Source organism: Myxocyprinus asiaticus, chromosome 29 (assembly GCF_019703515.2).
Source record: "Myxocyprinus asiaticus isolate MX2 ecotype Aquarium Trade chromosome 29, UBuf_Myxa_2, whole genome shotgun sequence".
NCBI classification, from domain to species: Eukaryota; Metazoa; Chordata; class Actinopteri; order Cypriniformes; family Catostomidae; genus Myxocyprinus; species Myxocyprinus asiaticus.
This window is the reverse complement of record NC_059372.1, coordinates 24,555,705-24,583,467: the sequence shown is the minus strand read 5'-3', so window position 1 is coordinate 24,583,467 and position 27,763 is coordinate 24,555,705. Positions and strand designations below refer to the sequence as shown.

The following is a 27,763-nucleotide window of genomic DNA, read 5'->3' as shown; positions in this document are numbered from 1 at the left end:
GATGATACATGTAGAGAGAACATGACAGTACAAGGAAAGTTTTAATCCCTTCCTCAGGCATAGCGAACATGATGTGAGAGGATGTGATATGTTTTACTTTAGGAACAAAATATGTCCTTTGTGTGCAGTTTCATGTTAATGTAAGTTTCAGGGTTAAACTTAGAATTATGTGACAAAAAGAAAATAAAAATATATATAAACAACGGAATTATGATACACTTTTTGAAGTGGCCAAGACTATGCACAATACAATTTTCAAGCCTTATGAAAATTATGCAATATACTGTCTAACCATAATATTTAATGTCACAAGAATAAAAAAAAAAAAATCCTGTTTTTTTTTTTTTTTTACTGTCAGACAAACCCCAAATACCATTTCTGATGTTAATGGTTACATCAATGACATTCTTTATATTAATGACAAAGAAAACATGTTGAAAAAGTACAATAGAAATAATGACTGTTCCTGAAACGTCACCATATATTGCAATAAATCTTATCACATATAATATAATATGATGGCTAGTTTAGTGCTACATCATGTTCCTGTTTAACCAAACAATGGAAGACGACAGTCGTTATCTGTGCAATTCAACATGGCGGCGTTATAGTTGGCACAGAAATTACACACTACAGCTATAACTTTAAAATAACAAGAACTCAAAAAACAAGTTTACATACGATCCTCTGCTTTACACAATCCATATTAAAAGACTTACAGGAATATTCGGGTTCAGTACAAGTTAAGCTTGAAAAAAATAAATAAATACATTTTCAAAGTCTCAAAGGCTCACAAACACTGCTCAAATACGATGATTTGAAGTAGGTTTACAAAAAAACCTTAAAAGGTCAAAGCACATTCTGGGATCAATACAAGTTAAGCTCAATCGACAGCATTTGTGGCATAATGTTGATTACCACAAAAATTTATTTTCTTTCAAAAAAAAAAAAAAGCAAAAATCGAGGTTACAGTGAGGCACTTACAATGGAAGTGAATGAGGACAATGAAAATGAACGTGGCCAATTTTTGGAGGGTTTAAACACATTTGAAGCTTATAATTTTATCAAAGCACTTGCATTAATTCTTCTTTTAAAACTTGTGTATTATTTGAGATGTAAAGTTGTTTAAATCGTAATTTTTTACAGTCATTTTAGGGTTTGTTGACATCATCATAGCAACGAAGTTGTAAAATTGGCTATTGACATTTTCAGTGATGTCACTTTTTCCCCACAGCCACCATATTTGTGACTATCAGCGAGAGAAAGTAATGGAGGTCAATGGAAAAACACCCATAAAGCGATATCAAGAAAAACATCAAAAATAGCTTTTGATCCATGCCAAGTCACAGGAAAGGTGTATACAGGTCTCAAGCCAGTGCACATATTGCCAAATTTTACTTTTGCGGACATTATAACATTATTTCCACGATTTACCTCATACGTCAGTGAGTATGATGTGTGACCGGCGAGTGCACACGCTTACCGGTACATCACCGTAGACATAGATATCTATACATAGATACCTTATTAGCAGCTGTTTCTATGGCCATAAATATGTTGGCGCATCCACCATATTGGATAGGTCAAGAGCCGTCTGTCAAAACATGAATGTAAATTGACAAATACGGTCTGCAAAAGTCTATTGTATTTTCCAGCCATCTTTCTGATTATCTGATTTTCCATAAACATTGGGCAATATTTTAGATGATATAAAAAATCCTGAATTCACTTCTAAAACAGATTTTTTCCATAGCAAACTGCAAATAAAGTCCTCTACAAATTACTATACTATTGCAAACATACTGAAAATAAGCACCCAGTCGGTCAGTTCATTACATGATTAACTGTTTCCACACAAAAGCAGTTTATGCAGCGGTCTAATGCTTCTTCTCCATTCACTTACATTCAAACAGCTCTCCTTGTTGACTGTTCCAAGATGGTGCCGCGGTTGACATATCCAAACCAGCCGAATGTATATCTATTAGACATCTCTAATTCAGAAGTTACACATGTTTTTGTGTTGTTTTCTGCTCTGATCTGGACACAATATTACAAAACGTCTGTGATGATCCCATCTGTATGAATGTAAGAGCTGCTTGTAACTCATGAATACACAGAAAGCAACCAAGGCATTTTAGTGAAAATGACAAATATGTTTACTTTGTAGTCTGGTGGTGTGAATAACCTGTTCTATATTATCTTATGTGTTGATTATTGACTAACTTTAGTATATACTATAAATATTCAGGACTGTATATTGACATTTATAGTGCTTTTTTATTTCTTACGTGTTACGACATACCTTTTTACAGTCTGGCCATACAGTGACGTCACATGAAACAGGTCAATGACTTTACACAGAAAAGGTTAGTAAGTGATTTTATCACACTAAAATCATGTTTACACGTATATACTTTGTCTTGTGGCTATACTTTTGAAACAGTGAGTATTTTAATGTTTACAGAATGGCCCCATTCACTTCCATTGTAAGTGCCTCACTTTAACCCAGATTTTTGCTTTATTTAAAGGAGGGACGAGTCAAAATAATTTTTTTGTGGTAATCAACATTATGCCACAAATACTGTCGATTGAGCTTAACTTGTATTGATCCTGGAATGTGCTTTTACCTTTTTAGGTTTTTTGTAAATCTACTTCAAATCAATCATAACTGAGCAGAGTTTGTGAACCTTTGAGACTCTGAACAAATTTTTATCCCCCTACTTACTAGGTCCTCATGGTGGTTACTCACCTCAATCTGGGTGGCGGAGGACAAGTCCCAGTTGCCTCCGCTTCTGAGACGTCAATCCGCGTGTCTTATCACGTGGCTCACTGCGGAGACTCACAGCACGTGGAAGCTCATGCTACTCTCCGTGATCCACACACAACTTACCACATGCCCCACTGTGAGCGAGAACAACTAATCACGAACACAAGGAGGTTACCCCATGTGACTCTACCCTCGCTAGCAACCGGGCCAATTTGGTTGCTTAGGAGACCTGGCTGGAGTCACTCAGCACACCCTGGATTCGAACTCGCAACTCTAGGGGTGGTAGTCAGCGTCAATACTCGCTGAGCTACCCAGGCTCCCTAGACTTTGAAGACTGCCGAGCTTAAGACAATTTAATTTTCATGTCATGTTTTCCTTCGGTGAGAAGAAACAATTTCAGTGATAAGCAAAGTGAACAAAAGTTATGGTCTTGAAACCAAACTACTACATTCTCAAACCTGAGTCTGTGCAATGGTCTGCTCAGAGGTTGTAGGAGTGTGTTTGCCTCTTGTACCATCCTCATGCTGTTTTGTAGTGTTAAAAGAAGCACAATATTAGACAGTGTGCTATATCCACTCCCTCCCCCGACAGCCTGCTAAGTTCAAAGCATTCATAGAATAGCAACAACAGATGCAGGCTTTTCTTTGCGCATTGAAGACCACATTCTGGATAAGTTCCACGCATGTTAATAAATAATTAACTGCTGCCCTTCGTGGTTTAATGTTCTTAGTGACGTACTGTATATACACTGTACAATATTACAAGCAAAATATTGTGAAACCTCAGGACAAAACTCTCTTGGGTTTCCCCATTTAGCGATTCCTGTGTTGACGTATTTTCTATTGATAAAGGAAGTCTGGGTTGGACGTATCAAATAGCTCATCTCTTTGTTTTTTAAAAGCAAATAGGCTTTAGTTACATCACAGCCATAAATATTGATTTTCTACATACTAGTCGGGTGTAGGTGGTATAGGGGGGTGGGACACTCTAATTCTAGAGAGCATTTGATTGGACAGTAATCTGTGTACTGCATAATGGGCCTAATGGAATGAAAATGAATAGTTTAAATAATGAAGACTATTGCTATTTCAGAACTGACTGCACCTGCTTAAACTAAATTGCAGGTGGTTTGTGAATAAGACCAAGCTTTTTGCACTGAAATAACACGCACAAAAGCGGCGCAACTGATTAGTGACTTTGTCCCTTAATGTGTTTTGTATATGTAGACCAGTGGTTTGTGTTTATGGGTTTGTGTCTGTTCTTCAGTCTTCACCGAAATGACCAAACATGTGAATATTGTTTTAGTTTTTATGTGATCCAGAAGGAAAGATGATGATAAAAAAGGCTTTTCTTTTACATCCCTAATGCAATGAAAATCAGGACGAGGTTGAGCCTGCAAAAGTCTGTGGTTCATTGAACCCCTATAATCTCCAGTTATGCTCATTATGATGTAAAAATAGAAAATGACACTGTACAGCTTTATGTGCATCTTTCTGTGGCACAGCTAATCCAAAATTGTACAGACAATAATGGTCAGACAAGGCACACAAGTATGGCACCTCTTTCTATGGAAGTTTCACCGAATAAATAAAGAAATACAAAATCATTTGATGTTAAATATTTTATAGATCGTCAGCAAAACATCATATACTGTACGTAATGGGAGTCTTATCATGAGGGAATCAAACCCCAGTTACCATAGATACCCATTCATTAACTATGGGCATAAATAACTTGTTTAAAGTTACATTTTAAAAGTGCATGGTATTAAAGATAAAATTATTTAAGTATACCCTTTTTTTTAGATAAATAAAACTCAATGAAAAGGAATTTGATTGGACTTGGAAAAAGACCAGAGGACTTGACTTAACTGGCTTTGAAACTCTTGGGACTTGTTTTGGACTCATGACAAACAACTTGAGTCTTGATTTGGACTTTGTGTCAGAGTCTTATGAAAATGTCTATTTTGAGTATGACATCTTAATAATTGGTTATCCAAAAAACATGACCATACAATGACTATTTAAAATGCAATCCTATAGCCAAATGTTAATGCAAAGCAGCATGATGTATGATTGTTGCTATCTTTGCCTGATTTGCATCACTTCAGGGGCCACTTGCTAATTTGAAGACTCTCATTTTACAAATAACATGTGGGTGAAATTGTGTGGTTGAACTTCACATAAGGCTGTGCATCTGTCTTAGTGTTATCAGATATCCTTTCAGAGTAAGGCAATAAAAGGCCTGGCTTCAGAGGGCGCAAGCAAACAGAGGATCCTAGCACCCACAAATACACTGAGAGCAGGTGTGGTATCATGAAACATTGGCGCACAGTGTGTTTCTTCAGACTGCTGCCACGGCAACCCGACCCTCCGTGCAATGCTCAAGGCCAGATGTCCTCCTCACTTGAGCTCTCATTCCAGGGCTTTCAATTCTCCATTACCGAGACAAGAACACAATGTTAAATTTTTACAATCTGGATCCTCCCCTCTGACAGTTATGCAATAACAATAAGGTTGGCCCAGTGGCCAGGGCCCATGTGAGAAAATGTAGGGACAGTCAGCAAGATTTGTATTTACTTTTGGGCCAGTGCTTTGGTTTCATAACATCATTTGTTGATGATATATACTCACTGAGCACTTTATTAGGAACATTATGGTCCAAATAAAGTGCCCGACGTGGTCTTTTGCTGTTGTAGCACATACGCCTCAAGGTTCGACGTGTTGTGCATTCTGAGATGCAATTCTGCACACTACAATTGTACAGAGTGGTTATCTAAGTTACCATAACCTTTCTGTCAGCTCGAATCAGTCTGGGCATTCTCCATTGACCTCTCTCATCAACAAGTCGTTTCCGTCTGCAGAACCGCTGCTCACTGGATGTTTTTTGTTTTTGGCAACATTCTGAGTAAACTCTAGAGACTGTTGTGCGTGAAAATCCCAGGAGATCAGCAGTTACAGAAATACTCAAACCAGCCCGCCTGGCACCAACAATCATGCCACGGTCGAAATCATGGAGATCACATTTTCCCCATTCTGATGGTTGATGTGAACATTAACAGAAGCTCCTGCCCCGTATCTGCGTGATTGTATGCATTGCACTGCTGCCACATGATTGGCTGATTAGATAATCGCATGAACAAGTAGGTGTACAGGTGTTCCTAATAAAGTGTTTTTATTAGAGATTATAGATATTTTTTTACAGGAAGTTATCAATTTTGTAATATCGGTACAGATAAATGGTGCCATTATTATTCATGTATTCATAATGCATTTATTATGTTTTTATTGTTGTAGTCTATCATTTAGAGTCATATAATGAAAAATCGGTTGTGAATATTGGTTATTTAACCAATTTATTTAACCAAACACTTCAACATAAAAATATTCGGCATCTGTATTTATTGTAAGGAAAACAATATTGGTCGATCTCTGGTTTCTATGCCTTTCAAACTTAAACATTCAGATTTCTGTAAAATTTGGAACATTATTGAGCATGTACAATCTTACACAGATTAAGCTTAACAAGCCAACATGTAAAATCATGTAACCACTTTAAATTTCCTTTATTAGGGGACACAGGTAGATTTTTGCCCAGTTCCCCGATTTCGATGTGCATGTAAACATCTTTAGCAGCTTTCTTACAGGCTTATCCAATGTGAGCAATTTTGTGTGCATACCTGCTTATGTTTTGATGTCAAAAGCAGTGAATAACATGATGATTTTAAGTCACATGTAAATGTGTTTTTCTTGCGTTGTCAGATTTTTTTAAAAAGCAGGCTTTTGATACAGTAGCTATCTTCGTATTGGTGTGCATGTAAATGCAGTCATTGTTAAGGCAAATTTCGGTCACCAAGGTGAAGTTGCCTAAATGGCTAGATGAGGTTTTGTCAAAGTTGCGAAAATGAATAGTGATAGTCTTGAAAGCATCAGTTAGAATGTGCTGGAAATTATAAACAAATCAACTTATTCCATCGTATTTTTTTTATTTATTTTCTTGTTGTACAGAAAACCTAATGTTTAATAAATACACTCAAATAGAGTATATTTATTTCTGACATATACAGTTTAAAAATATTTTACTAGAAATGTCTGTGTGTCTGTGTGTGTGTGTGTGTGTGTGTGTGTGTGGTGCAGCCAGTGAAAATATTGGCAGTGAAAGTACAAATATGAACTATAGGCCCAACTGAGACATCAGGAAAAAAATATATATATTTGAGGCTTATTAATATTTTAGACTATTGTAAAATGAGTTGATCCTGATGGGCCTACCTGTGCTGATGAGAGGATGGCCCATCACTGAGGTCACACTGGGACACATGTTTAGCTCCTGTGTTGTGAGTTCACTGGTTTTGTCATTCTTTCTCACCGTCTCAGAGGATGTCTCTGCAGGATTGCCCTTTGCTGCAACTCCCTGAGGATTTGGCTCTGCTCCAAGACACTTCAGTCGGGCAACTGGCTGACTGTTCACAGCGAGCTGTGCTGATGCCCCTGTGGACTGTTTCACACTCAGACTCTGTAACTGAGTATGAGAGAGGGAGGAAGCTAGCACCCCCTGCTGGCTACGGAGGGCCAAGTTCTGCACCTGAGCAGAGACAAGGGACAGGTACAAAAATAAAAAGGGACTTTAGGAAGTGGGAAATATGGGTGATCTGATTGGTTAGTTGATGAGTAGAATCTTTGAATTGTATCTATTCAAGTGTGGTGCCTTGATCCCCAAATTATCAGAAATGACTCCTACACTAGCTAGTTCACGTTGACAGCAGCCAAGCTCAAAATAAAGCAACTTAACTTGTTTGCAAAAAGTTCTAAAAGTAATGTGACAGAGGAAGCAATTGAGATCATTTAAGTTTCTCTCAACCAAAGATCGCTGAAAGCGTAGACTCCAAAAACTTGCAAACCCCATAAAATAAATGTAAATACTTGTTTAAACAATAAACTAAAGCTATGCTGTCAATGTACAATGTCAAATTGTTTATTTTAGTTTCAAATTTAAAAGACCAACTAAGAGCAGTAGGAATTTTCATGCTGGTCTAGGATGGTTAGTGCTGGTCTAGCTGGTGGATCAGTAAAGCCAAAATTTGGCTGATGAAGTTGGTCAACCAGTATTGTGTTTCTAGTGGTGCATGTTAAGCTTGTTAAAAAGCCTGTTGGGGACAAGAGCACACCAGCATCCAAAATACAACATATACTGATGATCCGCGATGCTGGTCTTTACAACAGGGTTGACAGATATAGGTCAGGCAGGTGAAGGTCAGGCTTACTTGTCCACTGGTGGGCGTTGTGTTGATTGACAGTGCAGAGGTGTCTGGTTGGACTGCTGTGACTGTGGCAGCTGGGGTGAAGATGAGCTGGGGGGACAAAGGAACAGCTCGTCCTAGGCTTCTAGCTACTTGCACAAGATTAGATTGTTGCGCCTGAAAATCACACCAAAAATGGTTGCTTTATCTGAATGTATGACCCACAGAGGAGCTATTAATATGAGCCTTTGGCAAATATGATGTAGTTATACTTGATACTGCACTCATCAGAGAGAGCACTTGAGACACTTCAACAGTGTATGTTATAGTGTATGTACACAGCTGAAGGGAACGGTTTGATGGGCCTGCACTCTAATTCTGGCAAACCTCAAAAAGTTAATTTCCTCCTAATCAGTTCCAAAGCCAAAAACTGTATTAGAGAAAGAGAAGTTGCCAGTGAAAACATTTTGCTGCAGCTGAGCCACAAAAACCACAGCCAAATCAAAAATATGTAAAATGGCAAATGTGAATTACAATCCAGGTGAAGTAAAGCAGGCCAAAGTGAAATAAAGTTGTATTTCAATTATATATATATATATATATATATATATACATACATACACACACACACACACGCACACATTATGTTTCCCATTTTCAAGACAAATACTATTTATTCACAAGGAAATCAGTGACAAGATTGTCTAGTAGCAGTGCATTTTACTGTTGTGAAAATACTGTATCTCCATAACCCACTGCCATTAGGGAACCAAAATGGTCCATTTAAACACAGGATTTGAAATAAAACAAATCCACACTCATACACAACCAAGAATCATGTGCTTTGATCGTTTTTTTATCGGTGTTTGTGTGTGTGTGTGTGTGTGTGTGTGTGTTAAGCTTACTTAGCTTTACTTTGGGGACAAATTTGTCCCAAGATGTTGGCTAAATATGACAAACCTCCTTTTGGGGACATCTTCATTTAGAAAAATGAGTCATAAATCATTTTCCATAACTTATAAATTCATACATTTCATAAATTCATAATTTGCTTTTATTCTAAAAAGTACTTCATTAGGGTTTGGGTTAGTTAGTCTGTAGTAATTATATTAAGCTTTATAAAAACAATAGAAGTCTATTGTATAACCTCATTAGATAGCTAGTGTGTGTGCTGGTTTGTATGAGGTCTTACCATCTGAGCTCGTAAATACATTTGTGCTTGGGTAGCGGTGAAAGTGGGTGTGGAGGAGTTTCCCAGCAGAACGGCCTGTTGGGCAATGCAGACAGGAACAGAGCTCCCGCTATGGGCTCGACTGATCAAATGAGCTGCTGCTGGGGATGTTGCCAGGTTTATCTGTTTAAACATAAAAAAGTAGAAAACACATATTTGTATAAGAATTTGTCCATTGTGCATTTTAACGGATTTGTAATGTATCCGCAATGTTTTAATTTTTCCCGAACCTATACCGTTGTGCGCTTGATACACAACCTGGCAAGTTCGGCAAAACTCCACCTTTGACACTGACCTTACCTCAATCTCTAGTTGGCCTTGTTTAGCACAAGGGTAATCGGCGGGCCAAAGGCTATTGGCCGTTGGCCCCGAGAAAGCCCAGAGGAGGCATGATGAAGCCCCAGAGGTGACAGTGGGAACGCAACTGGCCCTGGCACGCACTAGCACGCCCTCATTTTGCCCGATAGTGAAAAGGCGGCAAAAGACTCATTACGGGGCCATAATTCTTGTATTCTACATTAGAAATAAGCATACCCTATAATGTACTTAAAAGTAATTAATTTAATTGAAAGTCAGTAACTGTAATCTGATTATAAGAATGTAAAATGTAATACATTACACTGCTTTTTTTGACTAAAAATAATTATATTACAGTAACTAATTACTTTTTAATTGGATTACACCCAACAGTGATCTTAACACATGGTTTTTACTTTTTTTAAGGTTCTGTTGTGAATCAATAAATCACATTGTATTTAATCTTAACAAAAACGTTGGCTGCCAAAGAGCGCCTTCATTTAGAATTAATTAATTCAAAATTAAAGTCAACATGAGTCAACATTTAACTGTAATGTGACATATTTCCAAGTAAAACAGTATTTTCCACAAGAAAATAAAGAAGGGTGAGAACTTATCCATTGGGAATTGATCGGACTGTGAAAAGTGGACGTTCCATTCCAGAATAGTGTCAGACCTGAATGTCTTAAAGTTTTTTAATACAATGCCAAAACAGCTTTTTGCCTATTGGTTTACATTATCCGACAGTCGACGCTGCCTAAGTGATGTTAGCTGAAAAGGAAAGTTGTTTCAAAAGAGCTATTGCATTTTATTTCAAAGATAATATTTTGTCATTAGGAATCACATGCACTGATGAATCCTTCACAATAAGAACATAAACGTGTTAAGAAGGTAAATAGGGTCAACATTGATTTCATGTTGACTTTAAAGTACAGTACTAGATCCACTATTGTATACAATACTTGTCTGATAAAATGTGCGTAAAAAGTGAAATTAAGTAATACTCTAAGTAACACCCACTGCCATTTCTTCTATGGCACTGGAGACCTGTTGAGTGAGATATCAATTACATATATAATTATACTTACAGTGGTTTGTGAGGCCACAGTTTGCTGGGATGTAGTGCCATTCTGACTGCAGCGTTGTCTTCCTGCCACTATACTAGCCTGTGAGGAGTGAGGAAATGCCAGAGAGATAGAGAGAGAGAGAGAGATGGTAGAAAAGGGAAAGACAGAGATAGGTCACAAGTCAAACCCAACACTCATTAATCAACAACAAAAGAACTCTACACCAGAAAAGAGAAGAAAATACACAGAGAGAGAGGCAGGAAACAGATCTCTTTTTCCCACAGCATAGTCAAAACCACACTACAACAACACAGTACAATAAACTCTACAGTGCCCCCAAAAGGCATTTCCATTCTGTGGCTCAAATTGTCTTTAATCTCTTGTGGAGGCGAGGGCATGGTTGAGCTTCATCTGGAAAGAGTAAGCAGTAAGGGTTCTCACCTGAGATGAACTGCTGGTAATTGCTTGTTTATGTTTTCACAGTGAGAGATGGGGGAAATAAAAGGGCCAGTCCTCAGAGTGTGTGGGAGAGAGAGCCCAGCTGACAAGCTGTTTGTGTGTGTTGGCCGATGCCGTTTTGAGAATTTAAGTTTATGAAGCTTTAGCATTGCGCATTGAAGCAAACGCATTATTTTGTAAATAAAGCGACAATGGAATCCCTGTCTCCCACTTCCTCGTTCCTTCCGGGAAAACGAGGAAGAGGATAAGCTGCCATGGAGTCATTGCTGCTGGAGAGTGTCTTCAGGTCCCTGGCCAGCCTACACAAGGCCCAACACCAGGCCCTCATGGACCTACGCACAGAGCAGCAGCAGCGTTTTGAGGTGCTCCTGCGGGCCCAGGAGGATAACCGGCGGGTGCTGCAGAGCCTCGTACCCCACGAGGGAGTGGCCACCACCCTTTCCCCGGCAGCAGGGAGCCCTCACGTGTTGCTCACAAAGATGGGCCCTCAAGATGATCCGGAGGCCTACCTCGAGCTCTTTGAGCACACGGCCAAAGCCCTGAGATGGCCACAGGAGCAATGGGTGGTACGTCTTCTGCCGCTGCCGACTGGGCAAGCCCAGATTGTGGCACAAAAAGTTCTGGTCACTGACCTCCTGGACTACGAGTTATTGAAGAAGTCCATCCTGCTACGTGTCGGCTGCAGCCCAGAAGAACACTGCCAGTGCTTCCGCTCCTTGATGCTGAGTGAGGTTGGCCGCCCGTTTGCCTTTGCTCAGCAGCTCCGCGACACCTCCCCGCAGTGGGTGCTGGCTAGGGAGAACAGTGACGCCAATGATGTGATCAACTTGGTGGTGCTGGAGCAGTTTGTCTCCTGGCTGCTGTAGGGGATGGCCGGGCGGCATTGCTGGACAAGTTGTCCAGCTGGTGGAAGACCATCTGGCGGCGTATGAATGGGCCGGCGTGCCCCAAGCCCTTTCCCCCCCTGTTGTCTCATCCCCAGCTCTCTCTCTCCACCTCCGCCCTTCCGCCCTGTTCCGTTCCCCCGGAAATGGGGGAACATTCCCCAGAAACTGGCTCCCCGATCTTGGAGGTTCCCTGTACCACCAAACCCCGTCTCTCCCCTCTTTTCATCTCAGGTGAAGGAACCCACTGCCACAGGTGTGGGCGGGAGGCTTGGGCCGATCTGCTGGAGTTGCGGGGAGACGGATCATGTCCGAGATCTGGGTCCCCGACACTCCACAGACTGCCCCGATCGAGCAGGGACATCCAGATACCGATTAGTGTCAAGTATATACCAAGCCTTGGTGGATTCAGGTTGTAATCAAACCTCCATTCATCAGTGCTTGGTTCAATACGGGGCATTGGATGCAAATAATCGGGTGAGGGTGAGGTGTGTGCATTCAGGATTATCCCATAGTGACTATCACAATAATGTTCCAGGGACAAAAGCATAATGTCGAGGTGGTGGTTAGTCTTCGCCTCACCCATCCACTAATTTTGGGAACTAATTGGCCGAATTTTCGATTATTATTGAAGGGGTTGTGTGTGGATGGGTCCTGTAAGAAAGCGAGTCAGTTTGAGATGGGCAAAGCGATGGCTGGGGAGGTGTGGCCTGGGCCGTCTGCATCTGCTATGTGTCAGGCTGACGCTGGGGAAGGGGAGGTGTCATCCTCCCCTCGCCCTTAGGGAATTCCCGATTTAGCGCAGTTGTGAGACGAAACCCTGAAGCACGCATATAGTGATTGATGGTCAATGTCTTCAGCTGGGCATCGCCCTCGCATATCCATATTTTTCAATTATAAAAGAGCGGCTATATAGAGTGATGCAGGATGCTCGGACAAATGAAAATACAACCCAGTTGTTGGTACCAAAGAGCCGTCGGGAAATGTTATTCCAGGTGTCTTATTATAATCTGATAATCTTGGGTCAGGGGAAAACACTAAGCTGTCTCATGGCCCATTTCTATTGGCCAGGCATTCACGGGGATGTTCGCCAATGCATGCCGTGAATGTCAGCTGTTGAATCCGCCGGCTGCTCCAAAAGCACCATTGTGCCCCCTTCCGTGAATCGAGGTCCCATTCGAATGAATTGGCATGGACCTCATCGGGCCATTACAACAGACAGCATGCGGGCATTGCTTTGCGTTAGTCCTGGTGGATTACACAACATAATATCTAGAAGCAGTGCCTCTGCGCAACATCTCCGCACATAGTGTCACAGAGGCACTCTTCAGAATTATCTCCTAAGTGAGGATTCCGAAAGAAACCCTCACTGATCAGGGCACTGCTTTTATGTCACGTACACTACGCGAGCTGTAAGAATTATTGGGTATTAAATCGATTTGGACAAGCGTGTACCATCCACAAACGGATGGCTTGGTCGAACGATTTAATAAGACCTTAAAGAATATGATTCGGAAGTTCGTGCACGAAGATGCTCAGAACTGGGATAAGTGGCTTGAAACCCTGTTATTTGCAGTGCGAGAGGTCCCGCAAGCCTCCAAGGGGTTTTCCCCATTTGAATTAATATATAGACATAAACCCTGTGGCATGTTTGACATCATGAAGGAAAATTGGGAGGAGGGACCTTCACAGAGAAAAAATGAAATTCAATACGTCCTTGACCTGAGAGCAAAACTCCACACACTGGGGCGACTATCACAGGAGAATCTGCTAAAGGTGCAAGAACATCAGTCCTGGCTGTATAACAGGGAAGCTCGGCAAGGGCCTTTTGAGGTCACAAGGTGAGTTGGGGAAGTCGACTATGAGGTAGCGTGTACAGATAGGGGCGGGGCAAGTCAGATTTACCACCTCAGCCAACTAAAACCATGGAGAGAGGTGGTCCCCGTATCCTTGGCACTGGTCATTCCAGAGAGGGAGGAGCTCAGAACGGTCGTGAATCTAAAAGCCAATCAGTCCCTTGTGGAGACCACCTCTCGCTGTCACGATGTACGGAGGTTGCCAGGTTGCAAAAGGATTTTTCTGGCGTGTTCTTGCCTCTCCCTGGCCGCACTAATCTCATAGAACACCACATCGAGACAACTCCAGGGGGAGTGGTACGTAGTCGCCCCTACCACCTACCCGAACACAAGAAACAGGAAGCACGGGAAGAATTAAAGGCCATGCTTGATATGGGGGTAATAGAAGAATCCCACAGTGATTGGGCCAGCCCGGTGCTTCTGGTGCCTAAGAGCGATGGTTCAGTCTGGTTCTGTGTGGATTATAGGAAAGTCAACTCGGTGTCGAAATTTGATGCATATCCAATGCCTTGTATTGACAAACTGCTCGATTGGTTGGGCACGGCTCACTTTTATTCGACGCTGGATTTAACAATGGGTTATTGGCAGATCCCCTTAACACCAATGTCCCGTGAAAAAACAGCCTTGTCCACACCGTTTGGGTTACACCAATTTGTGACCCTTCCGTTTGGTTTGTTTGGGGCACCGGCTATGTTTCAGCGTTTTATGGACAGGGTCCTCAGACCGCACACGGTATGCATATGCTGCTGCCTATTTGGATGATATCATTATTTACAGTAATGATTGGCAGCAGCACATGCAGCATCTGGGGTCGTTCTGAGGTCGCTGTGACGAGCGGGGCTCATGGCAAATCCGAAGAAGTGCGCAGTTGGGCAGGTGGAGGTATGGTATCTGGGGTTCCACTTGGGTCAAGGGCCCCAAATTGATAAAACCGCGGTGACCTGCCCAAGACCCATGACCAAAAAGGAGGTGAGACAGTTCCTTGGGCTGGCTTGCTTTTATCAAAGGTTTATGCCTAATTATTCAGACGTCAGCAGCCCGCTGACTGATCTCACAAGAAAGGGAGCTCCAGACCTGGTCCAGTGGACTGAGCCGTTCCAACAAGCATTCACGCAGGTAAAAGCTGCACTTTGTAGCGTGCTGCTTCTGCATTCCCCTGACTTCTCTCTACCTTTTGTTTTGCAAACGGACACATTGGACTGGGGGCTGGGTGCTGTACTGTCCCAGGTGGTGGAAGGGGAGGAGCGCACGGTGCTGTACATTAGTCAGAAGCTCTCTATGAGAGAGACTAAGTACAGCACCATAGAGAAGGAGTGCTTGGCCATCAAGTGGGCGGTTCTCAGTCTCCGCTACTATTTGTTGGGATGAGCATTCACCCTCTGTTCAGATCATGCCCCACTCCAGTGGCTCCACCGCATGAAGGATGCCAACGCCCGAATCACCCATTGGTATCTGGCACTCCAGCCGTTTAAGTTCGAGGTGGTCCACAGGCTGGGGGCCCAGATGCCTGTCGCGGATTTCCTCTCCAGAAGGGGAGGGGGGAGAAATCAGCAGTCGGCAGGGCGGTGGGGGTATGTGGATGCGAGGGCAATGTCGAGTGTTCATCTGGAAAGAGAGTAAGCAGTAAAGGTTCTCACCTGAGATGAATTGCTGGTAATTGCTTGTTTCTATGTTCACAGTGAGAGACGGGGAAACAAAAGCGCCAGTCCTCAGAGTGTGTGGGAGAGAGAGCCCAGCTGACAAGCTGTTTGTTTGTGCTGGCCGATGCCATTTTGAGAATTTAAGTTTATGAAGCTTTAGTGTTATGCATTGAAGCGAACACATTATTTTGTAAATAAAAGTGACATCCCTGAGTTGGAATCGCCGTCTCCGGCTTCCTCATTCCTTTGAACTTGTTACATCTCTAAAAATAGAAAAAGGTCATCAGGCTTCTCACACATTTTGACCAACTTTTCCAGTTGTTCATGGTTACTGGATTAAGATTTTTGATTAATCATTTCTAGTTGAAGAAATATTTTCGAGTGGAGTATAACTAGAAATCTTCACATTTATCGTGAGTCATTAAAAGCGAACTATTTCATAACAAATTATTTGTGCAGAACAATGCACTACTGTACATCTATTCAGTGCAGTTTCAAAAGTAAGTACAAATAGCTGAAGTAGTATTTGACAAGTTAGCCAATAATACAAAGCAAATCACTTCTTTGATGTTAACAAATTATTGTTCCCCCTTGGCTTCCTCAGATATCCACAGAATGTGACTCTGCCAAGAGTGGATTTTGTTTAAACGGTGCAAAACATGCCTCTGGCCATCGCAAAGAATCACATATCAATACTTCTCACGAGAGAGGAATGACCCTGTGCAAGGGTTACTCACTGCACAATTAATAAAGAGTTTGTATGGTTTTTATCTGACCTTATATGCTTTCATGTGATATGATGATCTGCGTAATCATATTATTTCTTTTTCACATAGTATTGTTGTTTTTTTGAAAACCCTGTTTAATTACATGCTCGTGCATGCACTTTTTTTTCTCTGCATTTGATTAGCATATTGAGTGAGAGTTCAGTGAGGCAGAGTATAAAGTATTTCTTTCATCTGACTGAATTACGCTCCTCAAGGACCAGACTTACTAACTAAAAATGCCCACCTGCTGTACTGCGGCCAGACTGAGGTGCTGTTGCTGTAAAGCTGCCGTCTGGAGCATGAGGTGTTGTTGTTGGGCTGCATACATTTGCTGCAGGTACTGAGCCGCCGCTGAGCTGGGCTGCCTGTTTAAGGCCTGCTGCATCACCTGAGCGAGAAGATACAGCGAAAAAGGGAGCATATTATTAACTGTTTTTGCAGCTCTGTTTAGATAAGGTCATGGACAGCAGGGAAAAAACAATGCTAAATGAAAATAATAAAGTGCAACTAACCATATAATCAAGCATAGTTAGGATTAGGAAAGAGGGGAAACGCTTGTAGCTTTTATTGATGATTTCAAAGACTGTAAATCACACTTTCTGCTGTATGCATTTAAACAATTATAAATCTTCCTTTTCTAAAGTCAAACCTATGTCATGTTAATAGTTTTGCATATTGTTGGGTCTACATTATCAAGGTAATATTAATACGTCAAGGTTTGATTTAAAGGACATTATTGTTTACTTTTGCATCATAAACAATTTGGTATTGTCAATCTGTGTCCTGAAGCAAAACCAGTTTATTTTGCCAAACACAGAGATGCAACAGTCTAAAATCACTTCTTATAGTACCTTCTCACTCCTGCCTCTGTTTTTTCATCCATAAAAAAATCCAGCACATAATGTGCTATGCAGAAGGACAAGACAGTCACCTGTATAAACACACAGGGTCACTGGGGTCACTCCAGCATGACTGCATGCCCAAATCATGATATAGCATGTGGGGTCACCGTGATCCATCAAAGCAGCCAACACAGTGACAGCATGACTACATTCCCTTAAATTCCCGTAAGAGTTGAAATATCCCACCTAACATGTTCTGTGCAACTTCTTGTTATATGAAAATTCACCTCAGTTACTGGCATTATGTTACATTAATAAATAAAGGTAATAAATAAATCCTCCTCCCTGCCTAGTAGGTGGCAATATGCACAAAGAATGCAAATTGCCAAAATCAAAAGAAGAATGTGGATGTGAAAGTGGAGATTTATAGTAAAAAAAGGACTCAAATATTGATATTTTTCTCACCCAAACCTATCACTTCTGAAGATATGGATTTAACCACTGGAGTCTTATGGATTACTTTTATGCTGCCTTTATATGCTTTTTGGACCTTCAAAGTTCTGGACACCATTCACTTGCATTGCTGAGAGCTGAGAGATTTTTCTAAAAAGCTTGTGTTTTGCAGAAGAAAGAAAGTCATACACATCTGGGATGGCAGGAGGGTGAGTACATGATGAGAGAATTTTAATTTTTTGGGTGAACTATCCCTTTAATTAGGAAATAAACACTAAAAACATGAAGAAAAAAAAAAAGATTGTGAACACTTATTCTTAAAAAAAGAAAACCAAAGAAGAATACAGTCAAAGAAATAAAGCTATAAACCATTACAGCATGTTTTAAATAAAACTAAAAACACTGTTATCAAAAAGTATTACCTACATCCAAAATGCAATTGTGTTAACCCTCTGACCAGATGTTGAGATTTTCTGAATAAATCCAGCTGTGTCCTGATGCTCTGGTTCAGAGCGTAAAATATATTCTGACCATGTGTTCACTCTTACCCATGTATCACTCAAATGCAGCTGACATCACAGCCAATCACTGCTGTTGATCAGCTGTGGGCACACTCTCTGATTTACACTGGCGGCCAAAGCTTGGAATAATGTACAGATTCTGCTGTTTCGGAAGGAAATTGGGACTTTAATTCACCAAAGTGGCATTCAACTGATCATAAAGTATAGTCAGGACATTACTGATGTAAAAACAGCACCATCACTATTTGAAAAAAGTCATTTTGATCAAATCTAGACAGGCCCCATTTCCAGCAGCCAGCACTCCAACACCTTATGCTTTTTTCTTATCCCCTTTTCTCCCAGTTTGGAATGCCCAATTCCCACTACTTAGTAGGTCCTCGTGGTGGCGCGGTTACTCACCTGAATCCGGGTAGCAGAGGACAAGTCTCAGTTGCCTCCGCTTCAGAGACAGTCAATCTACGCATTTATCACGTGGCTCGTTGTGCATGACACCACGGAGACTCCCAGCATGTGGAGGCTCATGCTACTCTCCGCGATCCACGCACAACTTACCACGCGCCACATTGAGAGCGAAAACGGTTACTCCATGTGACTCTATCCTCCCTAGCAACTGGGCCAATTTGGTTGCTTAGGAGACCTGGCTGGAGTCGCTCAGCACACCATGGATTTGAACTTGCGACTCCAGGGGTGGTAGTCAACGTCAGTACTCGCTGTGCTACCGAGGCCCCCCAACACCTTATTCTTGAGTAATCATGCTAAATTGCTAATTTTGTACAGAAAATAACTTGCCATTATATCAAACACAGCTGAAAGCTATTTGGTTTGTTAAATGAAGCTTAACATTGTCTTTGTGTTTGAGTTGCCACAGAATGCAATAGCAAAAAAGGCAAAAAAGAAACAGCTTTCTCTAGAAACTCGTCAGTCAATCATTGTTTTGAGGAATGAAGGCTATACAATGCTTGAAATTGCAAAAAAACTGAAGATTTCATACAAAGGTGTACACTAGTCTTCAAAGACAAAGGACAGCTGGCTCTAACAAGGACAGAAAGAGATGTGGAAGGCCAGATGTACAACTAAACAAGAGGATAAGTACATCAGAGTCTCTAGTTTGAGAAACAGACACCTCACATGTCCTCAGCTGAAAGCTTCATTGAATTCTACCTGCTCAACACCAGCTTCATGTACAACAGTAAAGAGAAGACTCAGGGGTGCAGGCCTTATGGGAAGAATTGCAAAGAAAAAGCCACTTTTGAAACAGAAAAACAAAAAGAAAAGGTTAGAATGGGCAAAGAAACACAGACATTGGACAACAGATAATTGGAAAAGAGTGTTATGGATCTTAAAACCCATTGAGCTTTTGTGGGATCAGTTAGACTGTAAGGTGCGTGAGAAGTGCCCGACAAGACAGCCACATCTATGGCAAGAGCTACAGGAAGCGTGGGGTGAAATGTCACCTGAGTATCTGGACAAACAGACAGCTAGAATGCCAAGGATCTGCAAAGATGTCATTGCTGCACATGGAGGATTTTTTGATGAGAACTCTTTGAAGTAGTTTAAGAAGTTCTGAACATTTTTTTCAAATTATAATAGTAATTTTTCACATTATTAATGTCCTGACTATACATTGTGATCAGCTGAATGCCACTTTGGTGAATAAAAGTACCAATTTCTTTCCATAAGAACAAAATCTGTACATTATTCCAAACTTTTGGCTGCCAGTGTATATGAGACTATATTGCACTAAAACTATTACAGGGTTTCCACACCTTTTGATAAACAAACTGTCATTACATTACCATGTGTTTGTTATTACTCACTGCAAAAAAAAAAAAAAAAAAAAAAAAAAGAAAAGAGATTTTGTGGTCAAGTAAATATAGCAGAAAAGATTAAGTACTTTCTACAATGAATAAGTTAGTTCAAGCGTGAACTTGAAAATATAAAGTAAATTCTACATTTGTACTCAATTCAAACATGTAGAAATTAACGCTCTTGCTTATAAGTGTTATTTATAATTGTTTTATATCTTTAAATAACCTTTTCATGTAATTGGTAAATAAAATATATAAATTGGACTTTAAGCTGGTGTGCCTAGTAGGTACTGGTCTTGAATAATTAATAAGCTTGCTTTGTTACACCGTTTGCCAGTTATATTTAAACTGTTTTAATTGTTGATTTTGATGTCACATTTGGTAACTTGTTGTTTTGCGAAGTCTGAAGTTCATTTTCTACTCAGTACCTGTTCATGGTCCAAAAATTATTTGTTATAATTAACCCGTTATCATGTCTTGTGCACCAAGTGTTAAAATTTGAGTGAGCGGCTCTGTTTCTTGCTTCTTAAACTAATAATGCAAAATGATTTTGTCTCACAAACTACGCAGCATGCATTTGTTTTAAAGGAAAGTCCAAAATGTGAAACATTTGTATAATGTGCATTTAAATGTTAGTTATTTTAAATACCATCACATCAGATTTGTAAGTAAAAGTTACTGTATAACTGAAATGTTTACATTAGATTTATTCTACTCTTACTTTATTCAATATTATGTCATTAAGTAATTTACCAAGGAAAACTGTGTGCAAAAAACATGAAATCTTAACTAAATCTTACTAGTCATTTTTTCAATGACTTTTAAAAATCACTGATGTAATGAAATATTTTAGACCTGATCATTACTACAAAAATGTATACAGAACTTTCCATGACTTCTTAAAAAAGATTTGTATTATTTTACATGACTTTTCCAGGTCTAGAAATCAATATTCCGTAATATATCAGTGTTTTCATGACCATATGAACCCTTTTGTTTGTTAATAAATGCTGTATTACATAATAAAGAACTCTAAATACACATGTGACTAAAGAAACAACACCACATAATGATGATCTTCCTGTTGATTGATTATAGAAAATGGCCTGTAGATGGCACTACAGGATCATGCAATTTGATAGGGCATAGTGATGCTCTGGTAATAACCCTGCCATTTTAAGGATGAACCTGTCCCTTTTGCTATTGTGATAATTAAAACAGTAAACTGGCAATGTATAAGAGATGAATGTCTTTAATAAACTGCATAAATAGGACTCTACCTGAACGGTCTGTCTGTCTGTGATTCCACCGTAAACTGATATCTGAGGTACAGCCTGCTGTCTGTTGGAGGAACTTGATATGGTGTTGCTGCCAGTGGAGGCTGAGGTGGTGCTGGGGATGGTGACACTGGCACTGAAGGCCACACTGTCCTGCTCCTTCTCCTTCTCCATGGGAGGGCCTCCAACTGCCTGTGCCTGATCCAAGGCTAACGTTGATCCTTCACACTCCCATCCAGCTGAAACAGAGAGAACAGAAACATAAGTATAGTTGAAAGAGTTTGTCTTTAAGATGTGTGTCATTGTGAAGAGGTTCTCTATTATGTTTTAGGGTAGTAATACACGCACATAAATACATCTCGTGTTGGGTGTATGTGTATGTATGCTCATGTATGTGTATTTGTGCATACAATGGAGTCCAAATGTCTGAAACAACTAGTGAAAATGCTTCCAGTTTGCATTGTTTTCCCATTTAATACAGCATTGTCATTGCAAATTATATTATCAGAATAACAACTTTATTGTTGCATGCACTCGAGCTGGCATGGACTCCCCAAGTTTGTGCAAAACCTGATAATCCATGTTATCCCAGCATGATTTGAGAATTTTCCTTGTGTATTTCAGTGGAAGCAAGGAAATCTGACTTTTAGTACAAAGGAGTTTTCATTTATCAGTGTCTGATCAGAGTATGATCAGTGTTACAAATTTGCTAACATTTGAATAGCAACCAACCCTGAAAAAGAGGTAGCCTGCCATTGTTATATCAAAGATCTATTTCCACATAATCTAACCAATAAGAATGACTTTTGTTTGTAAGGTTGATTTAATGAGATATAACATTTTATTTACTTAAAATCATCTTTATAATTTGGGATGAAGCACAATTTTAGGGCCCCTTACAAAACATATTTATAGTGTAGAAATAGTGCAGAATCTTAAATATTTCTTCTTCATTTCATTTCATTTCATGCCATGACTTTTCTGTTTACAATTTGTCAAAATCCTAAAACTTTCATTTATTTCTAGGTTTTCAATGTGGTCACAAACTTTTGGATCATGTCCTGAGAAAGTGTACCATAAACCTCTGAGAGGGTGTTAATTTCCTTCTGTGTTTCCTCCATAACCCCAATCTCAAACTATTCCAAACGATACGAACAGATCCACACAGATTACCTGCAGATATCCAGCTCTCCACTATCCTGAAGAGAAACCCGAGTAGTCTTAATCACAGCCTATCACCTGTTTCCAATGTAATTTGGTGGATTGCTGTGTTAAACATAATGCATTAGACATACAGTACATGTCAATCTATTCTCATTCAGTCCCAACTGGCATGATCAGGTTTTAATCTTAGCAGACAGGCCTTTTATACTCATAAATATACTCTTTTCTTTTAAATTCTCATTATATGTGGCAGCTACATTGTTAGTTTGCTGGAGGTTTTGTGGTTCTTGCTAAACTGCGACACCTTACAGAATTGCAGGCCTTGGTTAATTTATGGTCCACATGCCACACCAGCTCCAGTAGCTCTGAGCAAATGTGTAGAGGGATTGAAACAACATAACACAGACCTGACATCAGTACCAGAGGCAGTCCTGCGCTTTGATCTGTTTGGGGATCTCTGAGACCATAGCAGACATATCAACAGGCTCTATAGCCCAACAGCAAATGCTAAAATGTAAGATTAATGCTTACATTTCCACTCAGGTGAACTGCTTTTGTGTGCGTGGAATGCATTTGACAGCACCACACTTGAGATGGAGTCAAACATGTAACAAGCCAGTTAGTAAGCCAGATACGTTCAATATGAATGACAGAAAGATAATCTTTTTGTTGAAAAAATGTTAAAGAAAAAAAATGTATATTCATATTTTTGCCTTGTTTTCCAGTAAAAACATCTAAACATTCTTAAGATATTTTTGCCTGAGAAGCAAAATTGAAGCAAAAGATACTGAAAAATGAAATTTTGTCATAATTTACTCACCCTCCTGTTGTTCCAACCCAAAAGACTTTCAACTTAAAGACTGTCTCAGTCACCATCCACTTTCATTGTACTGAAAAAAAGATGTTATGAAAATGCATGATGACTAGAACTAATATACTGCCTAACACTGCCTTTGTGTTCCATGGAAGAAAGTCGTACAGATTTGGAACAACATGAGTAAATAATGACAGAATTTTTATTTCTGGGTGAAGTATCCCTTAAAAAAAAAAAAAAAAAAAAAACATTCAGAGAATGTGTTGAATGCATTGAATGCATTTTATATTTTCTCTTGTTCCATTTACAGATGTGTCAATTGTTTCAAGCAAAAACCTAACTAAATTTAGGCAAAGCAAGTGAAAAAAATTTGCCAAAGGAACAAGACCAATTTATTCATGTCTAATAAATTATTATATCAACATAATATACATATTTGATATACGTTCTCTGAACACGTCCTAATATCTTATGCAATTTTCTTTTGTTTTAGGGATATTTCAATATTATCAATAGATAAATATAAATATACTGATTAAGAACATGATTATTTGCAGTGTGGACTGTAGAACAGCATAAGTATCCAAATGTGAACTGTTCTAATCAAAATGTAGATTGTAGCACTCTAAAATCAAACCATACAACAAGAATTCCCATGCTGCAAAAAGAGTTGACAAGCCAAAATTAAATCATAGCCATGCACTGTACTCACTCAGACAGTCTGACAGCTTCCGCCACTACTTGTCACAGGATAAAACTACCACAAAGGAAAATCCAATCTCCCACTCTTCTCTGGACAGGACTCCTCCCATTACAAATGGCTGGGACCCAATAATGTCATTAAACAAACAGACATCAAAGGCATCAAAGACTGCTGCAGGCAAAATGGGGTGGAGTTTCTTTTTTGGGGGGTGGGAGGACACTTTGGTGGACATGATAGACTCAGCCCCGCTTCCTAAACACAGTAGATGAACAACTAGACCAACAGCAAAACCTGAATACACACCAAGCCAAATGGGAGAGTACTGCAGATCCTTTTCTATAGTGCAAAACAACTGCGATAACATTTCCATACCATGCGTGAGAGATCTTATGCGTTAAGGGAATAGTTCACCAAAAATTATTATTCACTCACCCTCATAGGAGTCCCGAACCTGTATGACTTTGTTTCCACCATGGAACACAAAAGGAAATTTTGAAATATGTACTGGTCGTTCTTTTACATGCAATTACAATTAATGGGGACTGGAGCTTTCAAGCTTCAAAAAGGATACATAAGCAGCATAAAAATATCATAAAAGCGGTCCAAACTACTTGTGAACTATATTCCAAGTCTTCTGAAGTCATACAAGTCGATGTCTAATTAATTAATGGATCAATCTTTAGAGTCAGATCTTTTTAATGAATCAGTTGATCGAGTTCACAAAACTGGTCCAAATGATTCATTCGCGAATCAGAATGATCCAATTCTTGATTGTCTCACTTAAGCCACGCTATCACTACACGACTGTCAGACTACCTCAATCACTGTACCCGCTCAAATTACACAACAAGGTTTCTTGTCATCTGTTGTCTTCTTGTCATAGCAGCGCACATACTACACAGCAGAACGTGGACGAGGTGCACAAATGCCAAAATCTTACTGAAAAAACAGCAGAAAAAAAAAAAAAACGTTTTCTCAGAAAAATCATGCTGTTCGCTGTCTAAAAGTTGTCTGTCTACTTAACGGGTCGGCTGCATTCCTCATTCACCCATGCTTCTTGTCCATGTTGGTTTTGTTTACATCAGAGTGTGCATGTGTCATTTGTGCAGTATACACGCAATGTTGTGAATCTTGATTCGTTGATGGAAAAAACTACTGTGCGATCAGACAAATCTAGACAATTTGGCTAAAAGGTTATCTAGAATGATTTATGGTATATTAAAATGCCCACAATAATAATATAGTGCATGTTAATTATTATGATATAATGTATTACTGAATACAGTCACATGCCTACCTCAGACCACATATTTATTTGTTAAAAATTATTTTTTGTAAGTTTATTACAATCAATCACAATGCATGATAAGATGTGATTGGCTGGAGCGGTTCCCCATTATCGATGCATCTCTTACACCACCAGATTATGTGGCGACGATAATATCATAGCGTCTGTGACAGCTCGAGACTGGCTCAGATCACGTTGCTGAACTGCACATACTTAACAAGCATCGATGACCATAGCGAGCACCGATTTGACTGCTATCCGAGTGTTTTGTCTCAGACCTCGGAAATCTATCTGCAACAGCAAACTTCGACCAAAAATCATGTAGTTGGGGATGGCTTTACTCAGAGGTCAAGTCTCAGTTGTCCTTGAATTAACAGCTCACTGGAGGAGAAGATTATCAGTGAATAGCAAATTTTGAATTAACAAATGTTTACCCGTTCCTAACACAAATCTCTCATATGACTTCAGAAGACTTGATATATAGCAACAAGTCATATGGACCACAATTATGACACTTTCATGGTACTTTTGCATCCTTTTTGAAGCCTGAAAGCTCCAGTCCCCATTCATTGTAATTACATGGAAAAGAGTAACTAGAACATTCTTCATGTAGGAAGAAACTCAAACTGGTTTAGAACAGCATTAGTGCTTAGTAAATGATGACAACACTTTCATTTTTTGGTAAACTATTCCTTTAAGAAGGCCCTAAAATCTATTGTGCAGACACACTCGCTTTCTGAGTTTACATGAGTTCATTTGGATGTAAAATGTACAAGATAGAAAGACATACCACATCCCATCTATTCCTACAGCGAGCTTTATTATGCTCAGAGAGATTGAAGTCATCAAAATACATGTAAGGAATTTGTTTGAACCCATTTAACCTTACATTAGATGTGGATTCTTTCAAGGACATATAAAAGCTTAATATACTCCTCTCTCCATTACCTTGAAAGGGAGAGTCGAGTCCTCTCCTACTTTTTGTCGCACTCCCCCTCTTGGTTTGCTCTTCTCTCCGCCTAGCACAGCACACTACACATTATTCCACTCAATTGGCCCTCAACCATGCATTAGAAAATGCCTGGTGTCATCATCAGTCCTGGGTGTCCTGCCCACAAAGCCCTCTCATGGCTATCTACACACCAAATTGTGTTACGTTCAATTAAGACAAAAGTTAATTTCAGTGTAGCAACAAGAGCGAGGAGTATGCACTGAGTAAAGCAATACAAATTGGATTAGTATGAGAGAACTGGATCTTTAATCTTGAAATACTGATACTTCAGTTACTGATGTTGTTTTGTGAGGATCAATCCTCATATAAAAAGTGTTGTTGTTTTTTTATACTAATATTTTTATTCTTTATTTAGCATGAAAATATTTGCATTTAGCATTTGATTGAAGAAGCATCATTGAAAACTGAGTAATATTAAGTATCGATATAAGTGATACTGGATAGTACTTAGTAGATTGAAAAGAGTTGAATCAGCAAGAAGCCAAGGTGTTAAGGTACAGATGGGTTATCAGGACAATGAACAGGCCACATCAAACAACCAGGGCTCACCCTCAGGCCGACCTGATACCAGATGGAAGAGACACTCAATCTGAGCCTGTCTGGGCAGGCCAGAGCCAGGTTAAACCAGTTTGCTAGGATCACAACAACATGGTCATCATAAGATGTTGAGTAACAGCTAAAACAGTAGGGTGCCTTGTCATTCCTTTGTCATGTCATAACCTTGACTGAAGCAGAACTATTGGTCAATCACTGTTTCTTTTATTTTGTTCTGAATACTGCACATATATGTATTTGGGTAGTTGACCTGCAGTGTGACATGCTATACTTCATCTTAAACTATTTATTAATTATTTTATAATTACTATTCATGTCGTTTTTATGGCCATTTTTGAGACTAAATGGATCTGTACTTTTAAAAATTAATTTGCCACACCATAGCACCATTAAAAATGGACTATAGTAAAGACTTAAAGGTGATTCAAATGGTAAATGTCCATAAAATGTACACTTTTCCTTGCATATTCACATAAATTGTAACCTAAAATGTTTAATAAAAAATGTATGGACATGATGTTTATTTAAATTTATTTATTACTATATAATGTGTAGTATTTTATTCTTTTTAAGATTACAAAACTAACTCACTGTTGTATTCTCAAAATTACATTAAATTAGACCTGAAATTAGCGTGTCATCCTGACCACACTGCCAGTTAAACTAACACTCTTTCAGGACATTAGCTTCATCACAGGATGCTTGCTGTTAGTTTTGACACTTTCTTGGCCGAGTGTGAATAAATAGTAAAGCAATAAGGAGCTCCTGCCCTTAAAGGATCCATCAGATGTGGTGTCACTTAACAGATCTGACAGTCCCAAGATCAACTGTGCTATCATTCTGTCAGATTTGATCATAAAAACTTTCACTGTAACACAACAGTGGATATCATTCAAAAAGATTTCACTGCAGTCAAAGATCTTGACACAACTTGTTCATTTTACAACATGCCTTCTGAGCGTACATCAGAGCTTGTCGTAAATCAGAGGTGAAGAGAACTGGAAAAGAGACATGAATCATGGAAGGATGGAGCCACCAGTCATATCTGCCCTTAGGAAAGACAAATCACAAATTAGATCCCTTTAATATCTCAGTTGTTTCTACTAGACAGCAATTACA

General features: G+C 39.6%; 1 protein-coding gene across 3 annotated transcripts in view; it reads right to left on the bottom strand.

The window, feature by feature from the left end:
- The window catches only part of LOC127419682 (polyhomeotic-like protein 2), a 61,278-nt gene that overhangs the window by 18,057 nt on the left and 15,458 nt on the right, over positions 1 to 27,763 (bottom strand). For 2 of the 3 annotated variants that reach the window (XM_051661276.1, XM_051661277.1), the window contains exons 2-7: positions 21,112 to 21,347; positions 16,452 to 16,595; positions 10,623 to 10,700; positions 9,199 to 9,360; positions 8,031 to 8,183; positions 7,039 to 7,351 (exon numbers count right to left, since the gene is read on the bottom strand). In XM_051661276.1, the coding sequence (XP_051517236.1) occupies positions 7,039 to 7,351; positions 8,031 to 8,183; positions 9,199 to 9,360; positions 10,623 to 10,700; positions 16,452 to 16,595; positions 21,112 to 21,282 (1,021 nt within the window). In that variant the 5' untranslated portion in view covers positions 21,283 to 21,347. The remainder of the gene's footprint in view (positions 1 to 7,038; positions 7,352 to 8,030; positions 8,184 to 9,198; positions 9,361 to 10,622; positions 10,701 to 16,451; positions 16,596 to 21,111; positions 21,348 to 27,763) is intronic. The other variant, XM_051661278.1, reaches the window with a different exon arrangement.